The 15,405-nt window shown below is 48.4% G+C and overlaps 1 protein-coding gene across 3 annotated transcripts in view; it reads left to right on the top strand.

Moving 5' to 3' along the window:
* Nucleotides 1–15,405, top strand: part of DLGAP5 (DLG associated protein 5) — a 220,224-nt gene that overhangs the window by 133,768 nt on the left and 71,051 nt on the right. For all 3 annotated transcript variants that reach the window (XM_030214158.1, XM_030214159.1, XM_030214156.1), the window contains exon 14: nucleotides 10,970–11,186. In XM_030214158.1, the coding sequence (XP_030070018.1) occupies nucleotides 10,970–11,186 (217 nt within the window). The remainder of the gene's footprint in view (nucleotides 1–10,969; nucleotides 11,187–15,405) is intronic.

Genomic DNA, 15,405 nt, shown 5'->3' with positions numbered 1-15,405 from the left:
GCTTCGGCTAAACAGATGTCTGTGGTGGTGCCCGCCCGCCGTCTTTGGCTGCGGCATTGGGCGGCTGACATGGCTTCTAAGCAAAGACTGGTGAGGCTACCCTTTTGGGGCCTCCTGTTATTTGGAGAGGAATTGGAGAAGATTGTGAAAGACCTGGGTGAATCTAAACCCCAGAGGTTACCTGAGGATAGGCCGAGGCCTTCTTCCAAGGGTTCTGTGTTTCCCTCCTCTTCCAGACCTCGCTTCCGTGAAGCTCAAAGGTATCGCCCGGGGGCTCTGCTGGGGTTTCTCAACGTGCCCGTTTTCAGCAGAGGAACTCCTTTCGCTCGGACAAACGTTCTGCAGGGGCCAGTTCAAGGCCAGGAGTTCAGGGGTGTCCTCCGCAATGATGGGACACCGGTCCACTCCTCCATGCCTGCAATAGGAGGACGTCTTTCCTTCTTTCTAGAGGAGTGGGCCAAGATTACCTCAGATCAGTGGGTCCTGGACCTGATCAGAGAAGGTTACCGACTGGAATTCAGTGCCCCGGTGAGAGACGTGTTTGTGGAGTCCCGATGCAGCACTGCCGTAAAACAGGCGGCGGTAGAGGAGACCTTGCAAGTGTTGCTGCACCTCGGAGCGGTGATCCTGGTGCCTCCCGCCGAATGCGGCTGCGGCCGCTATTCCATTAATTTTGTCGTGCCTCGAAAAGGCGGGTCTTTCAGTCCGATCCTCGACTTACGAAGAGTAAACGAGGCTCTGAGTACGACATTTCCGCATGGAAACCCTGCGCTCCGTCATTGCAGCGGTACAGCCAGGAGAGTTTCTCACGTCTCTGGACCTAAAAGAAGCTTATTTGCACATTCCTATCTGGCCTCCACACCAGCGGTTCCTCCGCTTTGCAGTGTTGGGAAAGTATTTCCAGTTTCAGGTCTTGCCTTTCGTCCTAGCCACAGCTCCCCGTAGGTTTTCCAAGGTAATGGTGGTAGTAACGGCCTGTCTCGGGCGAGAGGGTATCAGAGTTCACCCTTATCTCGACGATTGGCTCATCAGAGCGGATTCGGTAACCGAGAGTCGTCTTGCCACAGCCAGAGTGGTGGCAGTCCTGCAGGCGCTAGGCTGGGTGGTCAATATGCCCAAAAGTCACCCTCTGTGTCTGGAGTATTTGGGTTGTCAGGGCGGCACTCAGTGCAGGGCCCTGGCCGCAGAGGTTGCTCAGATTTGCCACTGGGCCGAGCTACACCTGCAGCTTCTGTCAGCAGCTCACATTGCAGTTCAGAGCAACGTACAAGCCGATTTTCTCAGCAGGCATCAAATCGACCCGGCAGAATGGGAACTGGCAGAAGAAGTCTTTCTTCAGATTTCTGCCAAATGGGGGACACCCAGAATGGATCTAATGGTGTCAAGTGCAAACGCCAAAGTACCTCGCTTTTTCAGCAGAAGGAGAGATCCTCACTCGGCGGGGTTGGATGCTCTGGCTCAACCCTGGCCCTCGGGCCTCCTGTATGTGTTCCCTCCTTAGCCCTTGATAGGACGAGTCCTACTGCGGATTCGACAGCACAGAGGTCTGATGATTCTCATAGCTCCAGATTGGCCAGGGCGTCCGTGGTATGCGGATCTCCGCAAGATGTTGGTGGACGTTCCGGTGCATTTGCCCCTGGTGCCGAACCTGTTGGTTCATGGTCCGGTGGCTATGGAGGATCCCTGCCGATTTGGTCTTACGGCCTGGTTGTTGAGATGGCGCAATTGAGACAAGGGCTACTCTAATAAGGTCATCTCCACTCTCTTGCAGGCCCGCAAGCGGTCCACCTCTGCCGCTTATGCTCGGATCTGGCGCAAATTTGAGGCGTGGGGTGTTTCAAAGGCGATCACACCCAGAGCTTCAGTCTGAACTGTGCTGGACTTTTTGCAGAAGGGCTTACAAAAAGGCCTGGCTTACAATTCCCTGCGGGTGCAAATGGCAGCATTCTCATGCTATCGAGGGAAGGTCACTGGCTGGTCCCTTGCTGCTCATCCAGACATTGCCAGATTTCTCAGAGGAGTGCTTAGGTTCCGTCCTCCTGTCCAGTTGCCCTGTCCGGCCTGGAACCTGGGGCTAGTGTTGAAGGCTCTTCAGTGTTCGCCCTTCGAGCTGCTTCGGAGAAGGATATGACTCTTAAGACAGTCTTTTTGGTGGCCATCACATCGACTAGACACGTGTCTGAGCTACAGGCGCTGTCCTGTCGGGACCCTTTTCGGCTGTTCTCGGAGTCTGGAGTAACAGTAGGTACAGTGCCTTCCTTCCTGCCTAAGGTGGGTTCAGCGTTTCACCTGAACCAGCCCATTTTTTTCTTCCTTCTTTTTCTAGGGAAGAGTTCCCGGACTCCTTTGGGCAGTTACATCTTTTGGATGTCCACAGGCTGTTGCACTATCTTCAGATGTCTAATGACTTCAGGACTTCTGATCACCTTTTTGTCTTGTTGTCAGGTCCTCGGCGTGGAGGTCCAGTGTCTAAGGCCACTATAGCCCGTTGGCTCAAGGAAGTCATTTTTTCTGCGTATCTGCTATCAGGTCGGTCTCCGCCTGAAGCATTTAAGGCGCATTCCACAAGAGCGATTTCCTCCTCGTGGGCTGAAACGGGTGCACTCTCTCTTCAAGAGATCTGTAGTGCTGCTACTTGGGCTTCTCAGCTCTAATTTGTTCGGCATTACAGGCTGGATGTTGCAGCGAAGCAGGACATTATTTTTGGAGCTCAAGTATTGGCTCTTGGTGTGGCCTGTTTCCACCCTAAGTAGGGATTGCTTTTGTACATCCCATCAGTTAATGGATTCATCTGCTGCTGATGACAAGGAAGGGAAAATTAGGTTCTTTCCTTTAGTCACAGCAGATGAATCCATGATCCCTCCCTGTCTGATTGTTTTTTTTTGTTCAGATCTTTCATACAGATATAAATTTCATTGGGAGAAGTTGGAAAACAGTTATCAGAATTTCTACATGATGTTCTACTACAAGAGGTTGAGATCTTCCCTCCTTTCATGCTCCTGTTCTGGGGCGTTTGTTCACTGTGAGGAGTTTGTGTTACTATACCTTTATGGTTCACTCTGTTTTGGAAATCTCAAATACTGAAGGCAGTTGGGGGCTAGCTGTCCAAGAGGCACAATGGTTTTTCAGTGTTCTCTATCTCCACCTGCTGGTAGGCGGATACAACCCATCAGTTAATGGATTCATCTGCTGTAACTAAAGGAAAGAAAATTACCAAGGTAAGAACCTAATTTTGCCATAATTTCTATAGTTCTCCTAGACGTACGCAGTGCTGTACACGTTATGCAGGTACTTTTTCTGTCCCTAGAGGTATCACAATCTTTTTTTTTTTTTTTTTTTTTTTTGTACCTGGGGCAATGGAGAGTTATGTGACTTGCCCAAGGTCACAAGGAGTTGCAGTGGGAATGGACTCAAGGTTGCCAGGATCAAAACCAGCTGCACTAACCATTAGGCTACTCCTCCACTCCATTTTATTGACCATCAGCTGTCTCGTCTCCAAGTAGAAGAGTCCTAGCCTCTAACCTTTCCTCATAGGAAGTCATCTCATCCCCTTTATCATTTGTTGCCCTTCTCTGTACCTTTTCTAATTCTACTATTATCTTTTTTGAGATGTGGTGACCAAAATAGCACACAATATTCAAGGTACCATGCAGCGATACAAAAGGCATTATAATATTCTGTTCTCCATTCCTTTCCTAATAATTCCTAACATTCCTTTTTTCTTAGCCACTGCTGCACACTGAGCAGAGAGTTTCAACGTATCAGTGGCATCTAGATCCTTTTCTTGGGCAGCGACTCCTCATGTGGAAGCTTGCATCACAGCTATAGTTTAGGTTCCTCATGCATCACTTTGCACTTGTTCACATTAAGGGGGTCTTTTACTAAAGCTTAGCTCACGTAATCTGCAGCAGGGCCCATTTTATTCCTATGGGCCTTGCTGCAGATAACTCAAGCTAAACTTTAGTAAAAGACCTCCTTAATGTCATTTGCCATTTGGATGCCAAGTCTCCGTGACTTCTTGCAATTTTCACAATCCTCTTGCAATTTTAAGAACTTTGAATAAATTCATTAGTTATTGCCATCTCTAGATAATTATAAATATATATTTTTTCTTTTTAAGGATAAGCAGCATAAAATCTGTTTTACTCTTGTGATATATTGCTAGGTACTTGTGACCTGGCCTGGCCACTGTTAGAAACAAGATACTGGTTTTGATGGACCTTTTAATCTGTCTCAGTATGGCAAGGCTTATATTCTAACTAGTAAAAAAGGCCCGTTTCTGACACACATGAAACGGGCGCTAGCACGGTTTTCCTTGGAATGTGTATGTTTGAGAGAGTGTATGTGAAAGTGACTGTGTGTGAGAAAGAGAGTGAATGTGCGAGTGTGTGTGTGAGAGAGAGTGAGTCTGGGTGCGAGTGTGTGTGTGTGTGTGAGAATGAGTGTGTGCAAGTGCGTATGTGAGACACAGTGTGAGAGAGAGAGAGTGTGTTTCACACAGAGAGAGTGTGTGTGAGACACAGACTCTCTGTGAGACTGAGTGTATGAGACCAAGAGAGTGTGTGAGTGACTGTGTGACACATAGAGAGTGAATGTGATACAGTGTGAGACTGTGTGTGAGAGTGAGAAAGACATTGACTGTGAGAGAGAGGGAGTGTGTATGTGTGACAGAGATACCTCCCCCCCCTCTCTGGTGTCAGGCCCCCCCTTTCTCTCTCTGGTGTCTGAGCGTTACTGTGCAGGACGCTGAGCTCTGGCTGTGCTTCAAGGAACTGACCAATCCTATTTAATAGAATGCACCTCCAACATTCTAAAGCCGAGAAACCTCGTGTGGTTGGTCACTTCTTCTGCTTGTGACGAACCCGGAAGTACGTGATGTCAATTCAGGAGATGGATACAGAGAGCAGGAATGCCTCAGCCATGCAGTCAGCTTCAGAATGTTGGAGGTGTGTTTTATTATATAGGATGAGCTCTTACCAAGCAATTCAAATTTATAATACTGGCCCTTCTTTTAAAATGGCCAACTTATAGTTTATTTTGCAAAAAGTTTTTAAAAATTTAGTATTTAGTTTTTTTAAGATTTATTTATATACTTCTGCGATATTATTCTTGATTATAAATTTTAATGGCCTATTCCTTGTCATCAAGCAGATGAAGCCATTACGTATGGGTTGTGTCCATCAACCAGCAGGGGGAGATAGAGAGCACTCAACTTTTCACAGTGCCTCATGGCCAGCTAGCTCCACTGCCTCTTCAGTATTCTCTATCTCCCCAAGCAGGGTGGCTGCAGCTTCTTCGAGCTCCATCAAAAATCTGCCTGGGGGTGGCTCCTGGCTTGCCAGTTGTTAGCCGGGGTGTTAGAGGCTATAGCAGCTTCACTTTGAAGGCACATAGGTCAGCCCTTTCCCTGCCTTACCCATGCCCCCATGGATGTGGACATATTAGCTTGCTTTTCCCCTGTCCTTTCCCACTCAGTGGATGCAGGCACATTGCTTCGCCTTTCCCTGCCTTTCCCACTTATCTGAGCCTCCGGAGTGTGTTTATTTACCTCTTTTGCCTCTGCTTTCCTCACAGCGTTTTAAAAAAAAATGGAAAAGAGGTTTTTTTCCTTGAAATTCTTCTCCAGGACCGGAGCGGTCTAGTGAGGTAAGAGTGTTTTCTGACTCCTCCGGGGTGGGCCCGCGATCGGGATGTTTTTGGCGCGAACCGCCATTTTTGAATTTTACCGCCGTTTTCGGCGATGGCTGCGGAGAGTGTAAAGCACTGTTCTAAATGTGGCAAGCGCAAATCAGCAGCGGGGCTCTGTAATTCGTGCTGTACAGACGGTAGAGCCGGCCCGAGCATGGCGAGTGGCGATCTGTTGCGCTCTGTGCTGGCAGCGGACGCCATTTTGGACTTTCCACATGGCGCGGCCTCCGTTGCGACGGAGAGCCCTGAATCCGGGGGGGGGGGTCCTCTGAGTGAGGCTAATAATAGAGCTGATAGCCCTGGGCAGGATCCGGGCGGTCAGGAAGCGGTTTTCTCCCCTGATTTTGTTTTAATGCTGCATAGGGCGTATATGCTTAAAAGAGCTCTTCCACGGGTATCTTCGGACCCTCTGCCTGCCCCCCCCCTCCCCCGGTGGATCCTTGCCTTTTGGAGTTGGCTTTGCCTGTTTCTTATCTTCCTGATAAACGCAGAAGGGCTAATTCCCCTTCTGAGTGTGGCGCTCCCCCCCCCCCCCCCCCCCTGTGGTCGGGCTATGAGGATTCTGAGGGGTCTGGCAGAACTACTTGGGCTGAGGAGCCAGAGTCGGGTACAGAATTGCCACAGGAGCTTGATGATCCGTCTGCGGTGAGGATTTTCCACCGCGAGGAGCTGCCAGCGCTTATTTCAGATACCTTACAAGCCCTCTCGATTGACGATCCTGGGAGTGGCACAGCCTCCTCTGCTAATCCAAGGATGGCTAGTACCAGAAAGCCTGCTCGAGCCTTTCCTTTGCATGACTCCATCCAAGAGCTTATTTCGGCTCAATGGGCTGACCCAGAGGGACCTTTGAAGGTTGCCAGGGCTATGGGGCAATTATACCCTCTGAGTGAGGAACATTTGGCTCGCTTTGCAATGCCTAAAGTGGATGCCCTGGTCACGGCTGTGACAAAGAGAACTACCCTCCCTGTTGAAGGAGGTGTTGCCCTGAAGGATATTCAAGACTGCAGGCTTGATTCAGCTCTGAAGCGGTCCTTTGATTTGGCAGGTCTCACTGTTCGGGCGTCTGCATGCAGTTGTTATGCTGCTAGAGCCTTCCTGGCTTGGTTACAGCAGGCAGTGGAACAGCACGGTGATGGAGTGGAGACCTTATCTGAAGTGGCTCCGCGGATGGAGTCGGCCTTGTCCTTTTTGGCTGATGCCCTTTATGATATGGTCAGAGCTTCGGCTAAACAAATGGCTGTAGCAGTGGCGGCTCGCCGCTCTCTTTGGCTACAACATTGGGCGGCAGACATGGCCTCTAAGCAAAGGTTGGTGAAGTTGCCTTTTCAAGGCCTTCTCCTGTTTGGTGAGGAGCTGGAAAACATTGTTAAAGGCCTGGGGGATTCCAAACCTCAGCGCTTGCCTGAAGATAGGCCATAGCCTTCCTCTATGGGTCAGGCGGTCCGCTCCTCTTACAGACCTCGCTTCCGTGAAGCTAGAAGGTACCGCCCGGGGCATGCTGCTGGGTTCACTTCGCGTGCCCGCTTTCAGCAGAGAAACTGCTTTCGCTCGGACAAACGTTCCGCAGCTGCCGGTTCAAGGCCTCGAGTTCAGGGGCGATCCTCTCAATGATGGTGCGCTGGCTCCCTCCTCGTTTCCTGTCATCGGAGGAAGACTTTCCCTCTTTTTTGAGGAGTGGGCCAAAATCTCCGCAGATCAGTGGGTCTTGGACCTGATCAGAGACGGATACCGAATAGAATTCGATGCCCCAGTGAGAGACGTGTTTGTGGAGTCCCGATGCGGTTCTGCTGCCAAACGGGCGGCGGTAGAGGAGACTTGGCACAGTCTGTGCCAGATAGGGGCTGTGACCCCGGTGCCTCCCGCCGAACAAGGTCTAGGCCGCTACTCCATTTACTTTGTGGTGCCACGAAAAGGTGGGTCTTTTCGCCCGATCCTGGACTTAAAAGAGCTAAACAAGTCCTTAAGAGTGCGGCATTTTCACATGGAAACCCTGCGCTCCGTCATTGCGGCGGTACAGCCAGGAGAGTTTCTCACGTCTCTGGATTTGAAAGAAGCTTACTTGCACATACCAATTTGGCCCCCGCACCAGAAGTTTCTGCGGTTTGCGGTGCTTGGAAAACATTTCCAGTTTCGGGCCTTGCCTTTTGGCCTCGCCACAGCTCCCCGAACCTTCTCCAAGGTAATGGTGGTGGTAGCTGCCTTTCTCAGGCGAGAGGGTATCCGGGTTCACCCATACCTAGACGACTGGCTCATCAGAGCAGACTCGGAAAAAGAGTCATCTAGCTGCAGCCAGAGTGGTTTCAGTCCTTCAATCTCTGGGCTGGGTCGTCAATATGGCCAAAAGTTACCTGACCCCCTCGCAATCTCTAGAATATTTGGGGGCCAGGTTCGAGACAGCCTCGGGCTATGTGTTTCTTCCCGAGCAAAGGCGGTGCAAGCTTCAGAATCGGGTCTGTCTGCTCCTGAGGATGCCCCGCCCGTGAGCTTGGGACATTGTCCAGCTGTTGGGATCGATGACGGCTACCTTGGATGTGGTGCCATGGGCGAGAGCGCACCTGAGACCTCTACAGTATTCTCTACTTCAACGATGGTCTCCAGTATCTCAGGATTATTAGTGCAGACTTTCTGGGCTCCCTGCGGCCCGCCTCAGTATGGAGTGATGGCTCTCAGACAGCATGTTGCAGCGGGGAATGCCACTAGCACTCCCCGATTGGTGCCTAGTGGTGACAGATGCCAGCCTGAAGGGCTGGGGTGCACATTGCCAGGGGAAGCATGCCCCCAGGGTCTGTGGGTGCCCGACGAGTCGGAGTGGTCTATCAACCGCCTGGAGTTGAAAGCGGTGTTTCTGGCTCTTGTGGCCTTTCAAGTGACCCTGGAAGGATTGGCTGTCCGGGTGATGTCGGACAACACGACAGCAGTGGCCTACATAAATCGACAAGGCGGCACTCAGTGCAGAGCTCTAGCCGCGCAGGCTGAACAAATTTGCCACTGGGCCGAGCTGCATCTACAGTCCCTGTCAGCAGCTCACATTGCAGGTCAGAGCAACGTGCAAGCCGACTATCTAAGCAGGCATCAGATCGATCCAGTGGAGTGGGAACTAGCAGACGATGTATTCCTGCAGATATGTGCCAAATGGGGCAAGCCAGTGATGGATCTTATGGCGACCAGTTCCAATGCCAAAGTCCCATGCTTCTTCAGCAGACGGAGGGATCCTCGCTCTGCCGGGTTGGATGCCTTGGCTCAACCCTGGCCCCTGGGCTTGCTGTATGTCTTCCTTCCGTGCTCCTGCAGATTCGGCTGCATCCAGGAGAAGTGGTGCTCATCGCCCCGGATTGGCCCAGGAGGCCTTGGTATGCGGACCTCCGACAGATGCTGTTGGAGGCTCCCTTTCCGTTACCTCTGGTTCCGCACCTGTTCTCACAGGGTCCGGTGGCCATGGAGGACGCCTGCCGCTTTGGTCTTATGGCATGGCGATTGAGAGGGCGCAATTGAGAGGTAAAGGCTACTCAAATAAGTTAATTTCCACTCTCCTGCAGGCCCGTAAGCACTCCACTTCCGTGGCTTATGCCAGGATTTGGCGCCAGTTTGAAGTCTGGTGTGTTTCAAGAGCACTTTCTCCGTTGCAGGCTCCTGTCTTGCCGATTCTGGACTTTTTGCAGGATGGTGTACACAAAGGCTTGGCCTATAATTCCCTGCGGGTGCAAGTGGCAGCATTGGCCTCCCTGTTTGGCAAGGTTGAAGGCGTGTCCTTAGCTGCTCATCCAGATGTGGCACGGTTAGAGGGGTGCTTCGGCTCCGTCCTCCTGTGCGGGCACCTTGTCCAGCTTGGAACCTGGGGTTAGTATTGAAGGCCCTTCAGGGGGCTCCCTTTGAACCGCTTCGGCGTGCTTCAGAGAAAGATTTGACACTGAAGGCCGTCTTTTTAGTGGCCATTACCTCGGCGAGACGAGTGTCAGAGCTCCAGGCGCTGTCCTGTAGAGACCCTTTTCTGCAATTCTCAGAGTCAGGGGTCACAGTTCGGACCGTGCCTTCCTTCATGCCTAAGGTGGTTTTAGCGTTTCACCTAAACCAGCCTGTTTTTCTTCCCTCCTTTGTTGAGGAGGAGTTTCCAGATTCATTTGGGCAGTTGCACCTTTTGGATGTGCGCAGGACTCTGTTGCAGTATCTGCAAATTACAAATTCTTTTAGGACCTCTGATCATCTTTTTGTGCTGTTTGCAGGTCCTCGCAGAGAGTCTTCAGCGTCTAAAGCCACTATTGCCCATTGGCTCAAAGAAGCTATCTTTTCAGCATATCTGCTGTCTGGCCGGGCTCCGCCTGAAGCCTTTAAGGCACATTCCACAAGAGCGATTTCCTCTTCCTGGGCAGAAACTGGAGCACTATATTTCTTCATGAGATTTGCAGTGCTGCAACATGGGCTTCTAAGCTCTCTTTCGCCCGACATTACAGGCTGGATGTGGCTGCTAGGAGGGATGCGCGTTTTGGAGCACAGGTGCTAGCGCGTGGTGTGGCTTGTTCCCACCCTATTTAGGGATTGCTTTGTTACATCCCATACGTAATGTCTTCATCTGCTTGATGACAAGGAAGGGAAAATTAGGTTCTTACCTTGGTAATTTTCTTTCCTTTAGTCATAGCAGATGAAGCCATGAGCCCTCCCTGTATGATTGTCTGTATTGCAGTGATTCTGATTTTAGGTGCTGTTCTTGTTTCCTGAAGTTATATTTCTTCCTTGGGAAGTCGGAAAACAGTCTTCAGGATTCTTGTTACAGTTATAGGAGGATGAGTTCATTCCCTCCAGTTCATGTTTTGGGAGCATGAGTGTATTCCCTCCGTTTATACAAAGTGGAGGACGAGTTTATTTTCTCCAGGAGGATGAGTTCATTCCCTCCTTTTGTTGAGTTTATGCCCTTGTTAAGGGGCCATCGTTCGCTGTGAGGAAAGTTCATGTTGTTCCCATTGCGGTTTGCCATACTGCTTTGGAAGCTTCAAATACTGAAGAGGCAGTGGAGCTAGCTGGCCATGAGGCACTGTGAAAAGTTGAGTGCTCTCTATCTCCCCCTGCTGGTTGATGGACACAACCCATACATAATGGTTTCATCTGCTATGACTAAAGGAAAGAAAATTATCATAAGAACCTAAGTTTCCCTTCCACTTTGTGTCCTGATCTTTCGCTTTCATTACATGCTTAAGATTTTGTTGTGGTTTTTTTGGTTTAATCATAACATTTTGCAGGTCGTAGATAGTACTGTAACACAACAAAGCTGTTCTTGATTTATTTGCAGAAGAAGGTTGTTTCAGTGCCAACATCAAAATCAAACCAAGACATTGGAAGAGCTGCTGCACGAAATCGTCTTGCTGCAGTGAAAGCAGCCATGAAGTGTAAGAAGCAGCAGGAAGAAAGGACTGAAACTGCAGCCCCAGAAACATCAAAGGAAGTAGAAAAGGTGGTGTTTGATGCAGGATTTTTCAGAATTGAAAGCCCAGTAAAACCTGCTCCAGGTTAGTGAGAAGTCTGACAGTGTTTACCAAGAAATACACTGGTCAATATTCAGGGAGATTTCACTGGGTAGGAGAGGGTCTACCTGGTTAAATCATGCTGACCCGGCCAGGCGCTGATATTCAGCCTGGGCAGTCTAGGGAAAGAGTGAGGAGTTATCCAGACATTGCTAATACTTGTCAGTGCTTGGATGACTTATGGGGCCCACTGAAGACCCGGATATATCACTTGAATCCATCATTTCAGAAATAATCTAAATTCTTGTGATGTACAACTTTAGAAAGCAACTTAAAAAAATTTTTTTTTTTAATTTGACCTTTAATATTAAACAGGCTCAATACAGAAATGTATAAAGACCTGATGGCAACAGCATTTTCAGAACTGCTATGCCCACAGCACAGCCTTAACTGATAAATCCTATTTTGCAGTTTAGGTTTCTTAGGGCCACTTTGATCTCTTCCTGTTCAAATTTGTCCCACCTAAGGATCCTGATACTGAGACCTTGCACAAGTTGCTGCTTTTAGTGTGGTAGTTCCTAGATCCCTGATGGCGAACCTATGACACGCGTGTCAGTACTGACACGCGTAGCCATTTTCGATGACACGCGGCCGCATGTGGCCGCATACAGAGAAGCAGCGGCGTTCCTTGCTGACACCCGGGCGGATCGCCGATGCGCCCCCCCCCCCCCCCCAAGGTGCAGCGTGACCTCCCCCCCCCCCCCCGGTGCATGTTTACCCGTGTGCGCTCCTATTGGCTCCCTCCGAGTCCTCCGCTCGTTCCCTCCCTGCTGCTCCCTCTGCCCCGGCTCCTGCACGGCCGTTTGACCTCACTTCCGGCCGGCGGAGCAGAGAGCAGTGGAATGCCGTGGGGGACGCATCTCTGAGGGCCCTGTGATCGCCATTACCAGCAACCACATAACCACAGCAACCATCATCCAATCTACTGTTCTGGGGTGTCGTGGATTTCTAATTGACCATCATTACTGAGATAGGTGAGGGGGAGGCTGGGAGAGGCAAGGGCATGTGCTATGGGTGCCGTTTCCCGCCATTAGAAATAGCGGCAGCCATCTTAATTTACATAAGGTGGTCAGTTAGGCTAGTTAACCCCTAATTGCCTGCAGGGCTAACAGGCTATCTATAATTCTATCTTCTGTCACTGCCCCCCTGATGGAGAACCCAAAAAATAAAAAAACAAGGTTAAGTAAAGGAAGTGGTAGTAGCAGTTGCCGACCCTTTCAAGAGACATGGACCGAGATGTATGGCATTATAGAAAAAAATGGCAGATCATTTTGCGTTCTATGTACTGAAACGGTAGTAAGCAGAACGTGGAATATAAATAGACATTTTGAAACTAATCATTCCCAGCTCCTGAAAAAAGTGAGGATGAAAGGAAGGAATACATTTCCAGGCAGCTACACTTTTATAAGAGCCAATCTAATTCCATCCTTACATTTGTAAAAGGTTCTACAAATTTAACATCTGCAAGTTTGAGCATTGCTCACTCCATAGCTCAGCATGGAAAAGCACTCAGTGAGGGAGAATTTATTAAAGAAACTCTCCTAAGATGTGCACCAGTTCTATTTCACGATATGCAGAATAAAGATGCAATTATTAAGAGAATATCTGAGTTACCAGGAAATTTGGAGTGCCTAGATCCGATTACCAGACACTTTTAGCACCCTGAAAAATATAGCAATGGCTTTACTCACAATTTTTCCCTCTACGTACTTTTGTGAAACCTTATTCTCAGTGTTAAATAATATCAAAACCAACAAAAGAAACAGATTGAAAGATGAAGTTAGTAGCGCATGCTTGGGCTTGAAGTGTACAAAATACCAACCTTCAATTGAAGATTTAGCCAATGAAATTCAGCAACAAAAAAGTCACTAATAGGCAGATTAGTTAAAGAATTCCCCCTCCCCCTCACTTATCTTAGTTCACGGCACCCCACACAAGTTAAATAATACCAAGACCAACAAAAGAAACCGATTGACAGATGAACAAAGAAGTCACTAAGCAGGTAAATTAAATAATTAGTTTTTGGTTTATTAAATACAGTTATATATTACAATTATACATTTTTGTTATTTAAACTATAAGTATCGTGAAATTATGGTTTTTTTTATCGAAGTGACACACCACCCGAGTTATGCTCGGTTTTTTGGCGAATTTTGACACACCAAGCTCAAAAGGTTGCCCATCACTGTCCTAGATTATACTTTGCATAATCTGCATTGGCATATCTTTGTCCCTTTGGAGTCCTCACAAAAATCTTCGAGGAAAGAATCCTCACTAAACACACTAAATCTCAGCAGAGGAGAGAAAATGCTACAGCTGAGTGTAGGCAAAAACCTCATTTGGAAGGACAAGGTAATCCTCAGCTAGGGTGTCAAATGGAATCAAAACCTCATCATCAAACAATTGGCCCCAGGTTGTGAGAACGAATGAGGCCCAGGTACAAGGCTGGGGGGTGGATTATACGCTATAGGAGTCAATTTAGACAAAATTAAATCAGGCTTAGCAAACAAACCACCCCAATAGTAAAAGGTAGTGCAAATCAAAGGCAGACATCCGTCCGCAAGTTGCGGAGCCACATTAGGAGACAATGAGGAAAGGAGCCAACGGATACTTGTTCTAAATGTATCCAAAGCTTGTGGGGATTGGCCTGAAACCATTCAAGAGTGGCATGAGCTTGAGCAGCCTTATAGTACCAGAAAACATTAGGAACTCCCAAACCGTCCTTCTGATCCCGGTAGAGTAAGGACAGGGGCAGGCGTGGGCATTTATTACACCAAATAAAGCAAATCAATCAATCCTGCAAATCAGACAAAAAATAAAACCCCTAGATAAACAGAGAGGGAGATCCTGAAAGAAATACATCAAGCGAGGCAAAATGTTCATTTTCAACGTGGTAATCCTACCAAGCCAGGACAGCTCAAAGTAGCCATTCTCAGAATCTGCCTGTGGCTTCCACAAACCTTTCCCTCTGCCACGGTCCACCCATGTGGAAACAGGAAGTTGTGTCAAAGGGAGGCGGATCGTGGTAGAGGAAAAGGTTTGTGGCGGCCGCAGGAGGCTTGTGAGAGTGGCTACCATGCCATGGCCCCTCTGTGAAGAGAAAATGATTTTTTTTTTTTGTTTGTTTCAACGATTTTTGTTGATGACTCGTCAAAACAAAGGAAATTTAACAATCTTCCAACAATGTACTTAACATAGTCCAATAACATCACACTGATCATTTCTGTACATTACAAAATGTCATCAAGTTTTAACTGAGATATCCCCTTCCCATACTCCCTCACATTTCCGAACTATAGATCAGTGATGTGATTTTAAACTTAATCGCCCTCCCACCCATACTTCCTATACCCTCCCGAATTTAAAAAAAAAAAAAAAAGGGGGGGGGGGGATAAGGAGCAGGAGGCAACCCGGTACACACCGCAAATAACCTCTCCCCATCCAAAGTCATCTTACTTAAATACATTCAAAATCAGGCTTCGGGCTCTATGAGGGAGTGACTGAATATATACTTCCTAAGTAGCCAGAAATATTTTCCTCCTCCTAGGGGAGCCCTGGACCTGTTTCTGTTCTAGTAACGTTAATGTATGCAACCTATTTCTCCAGGCCCAATATGAAGGTTGTTTCTCCCACCTATGTCCCCAATATAACACGCTTACCTGATACTGCTGCTTTCCGAAGAAGAAGAATTTTATTGCGATTAGCGATATGAAAAGTTTCATAGTTGTCTAATAGCAGCCCCTCAGGTGTGAATGGCAGAGAGCATCCCCAAAGCCTTTCAAAATAACGCAAAATGGCCCTCCAAAATAGCCGTATCTTTGGGCATACCCCAAAAAGCATGATAAAAAGAATTATCTCAATTACATTTCAAGCAGACCAGTGTTGAGAAAATGATTTTTAAAGAACACCGGCAAGATGAGGGGAGTAGGAGACGGACTATAGTGAGGAGAACGGTAAGAGATGCCCGGACCGTTGGGCCCAGGGCAGCTGCCCTGTTTGCCCCTTCCTCTCCAAACGCTGGCCCTACATTACAGATGACTATCAGGATAAATGAAAAAAGTAAAACGGAGTGATTGAATTCTCCTCCTTGTCCAGACTTAGCCCTGAACACTTTATTATTCACTAGTTGTTGCTTAAGGCAGATCACAAATAATAAAATTGGGCCAGAATACCAACAATTACATTATCGCCAAATTCTCATTCA

The sequence above is a fragment of the Microcaecilia unicolor genome, chromosome 9 (assembly GCF_901765095.1).
Source record: "Microcaecilia unicolor chromosome 9, aMicUni1.1, whole genome shotgun sequence".
In the NCBI taxonomy this organism is placed as follows: domain Eukaryota; kingdom Metazoa; phylum Chordata; class Amphibia; order Gymnophiona; family Siphonopidae; genus Microcaecilia; species Microcaecilia unicolor.
This window is presented reverse-complemented; position numbering and strand designations above follow the sequence as displayed.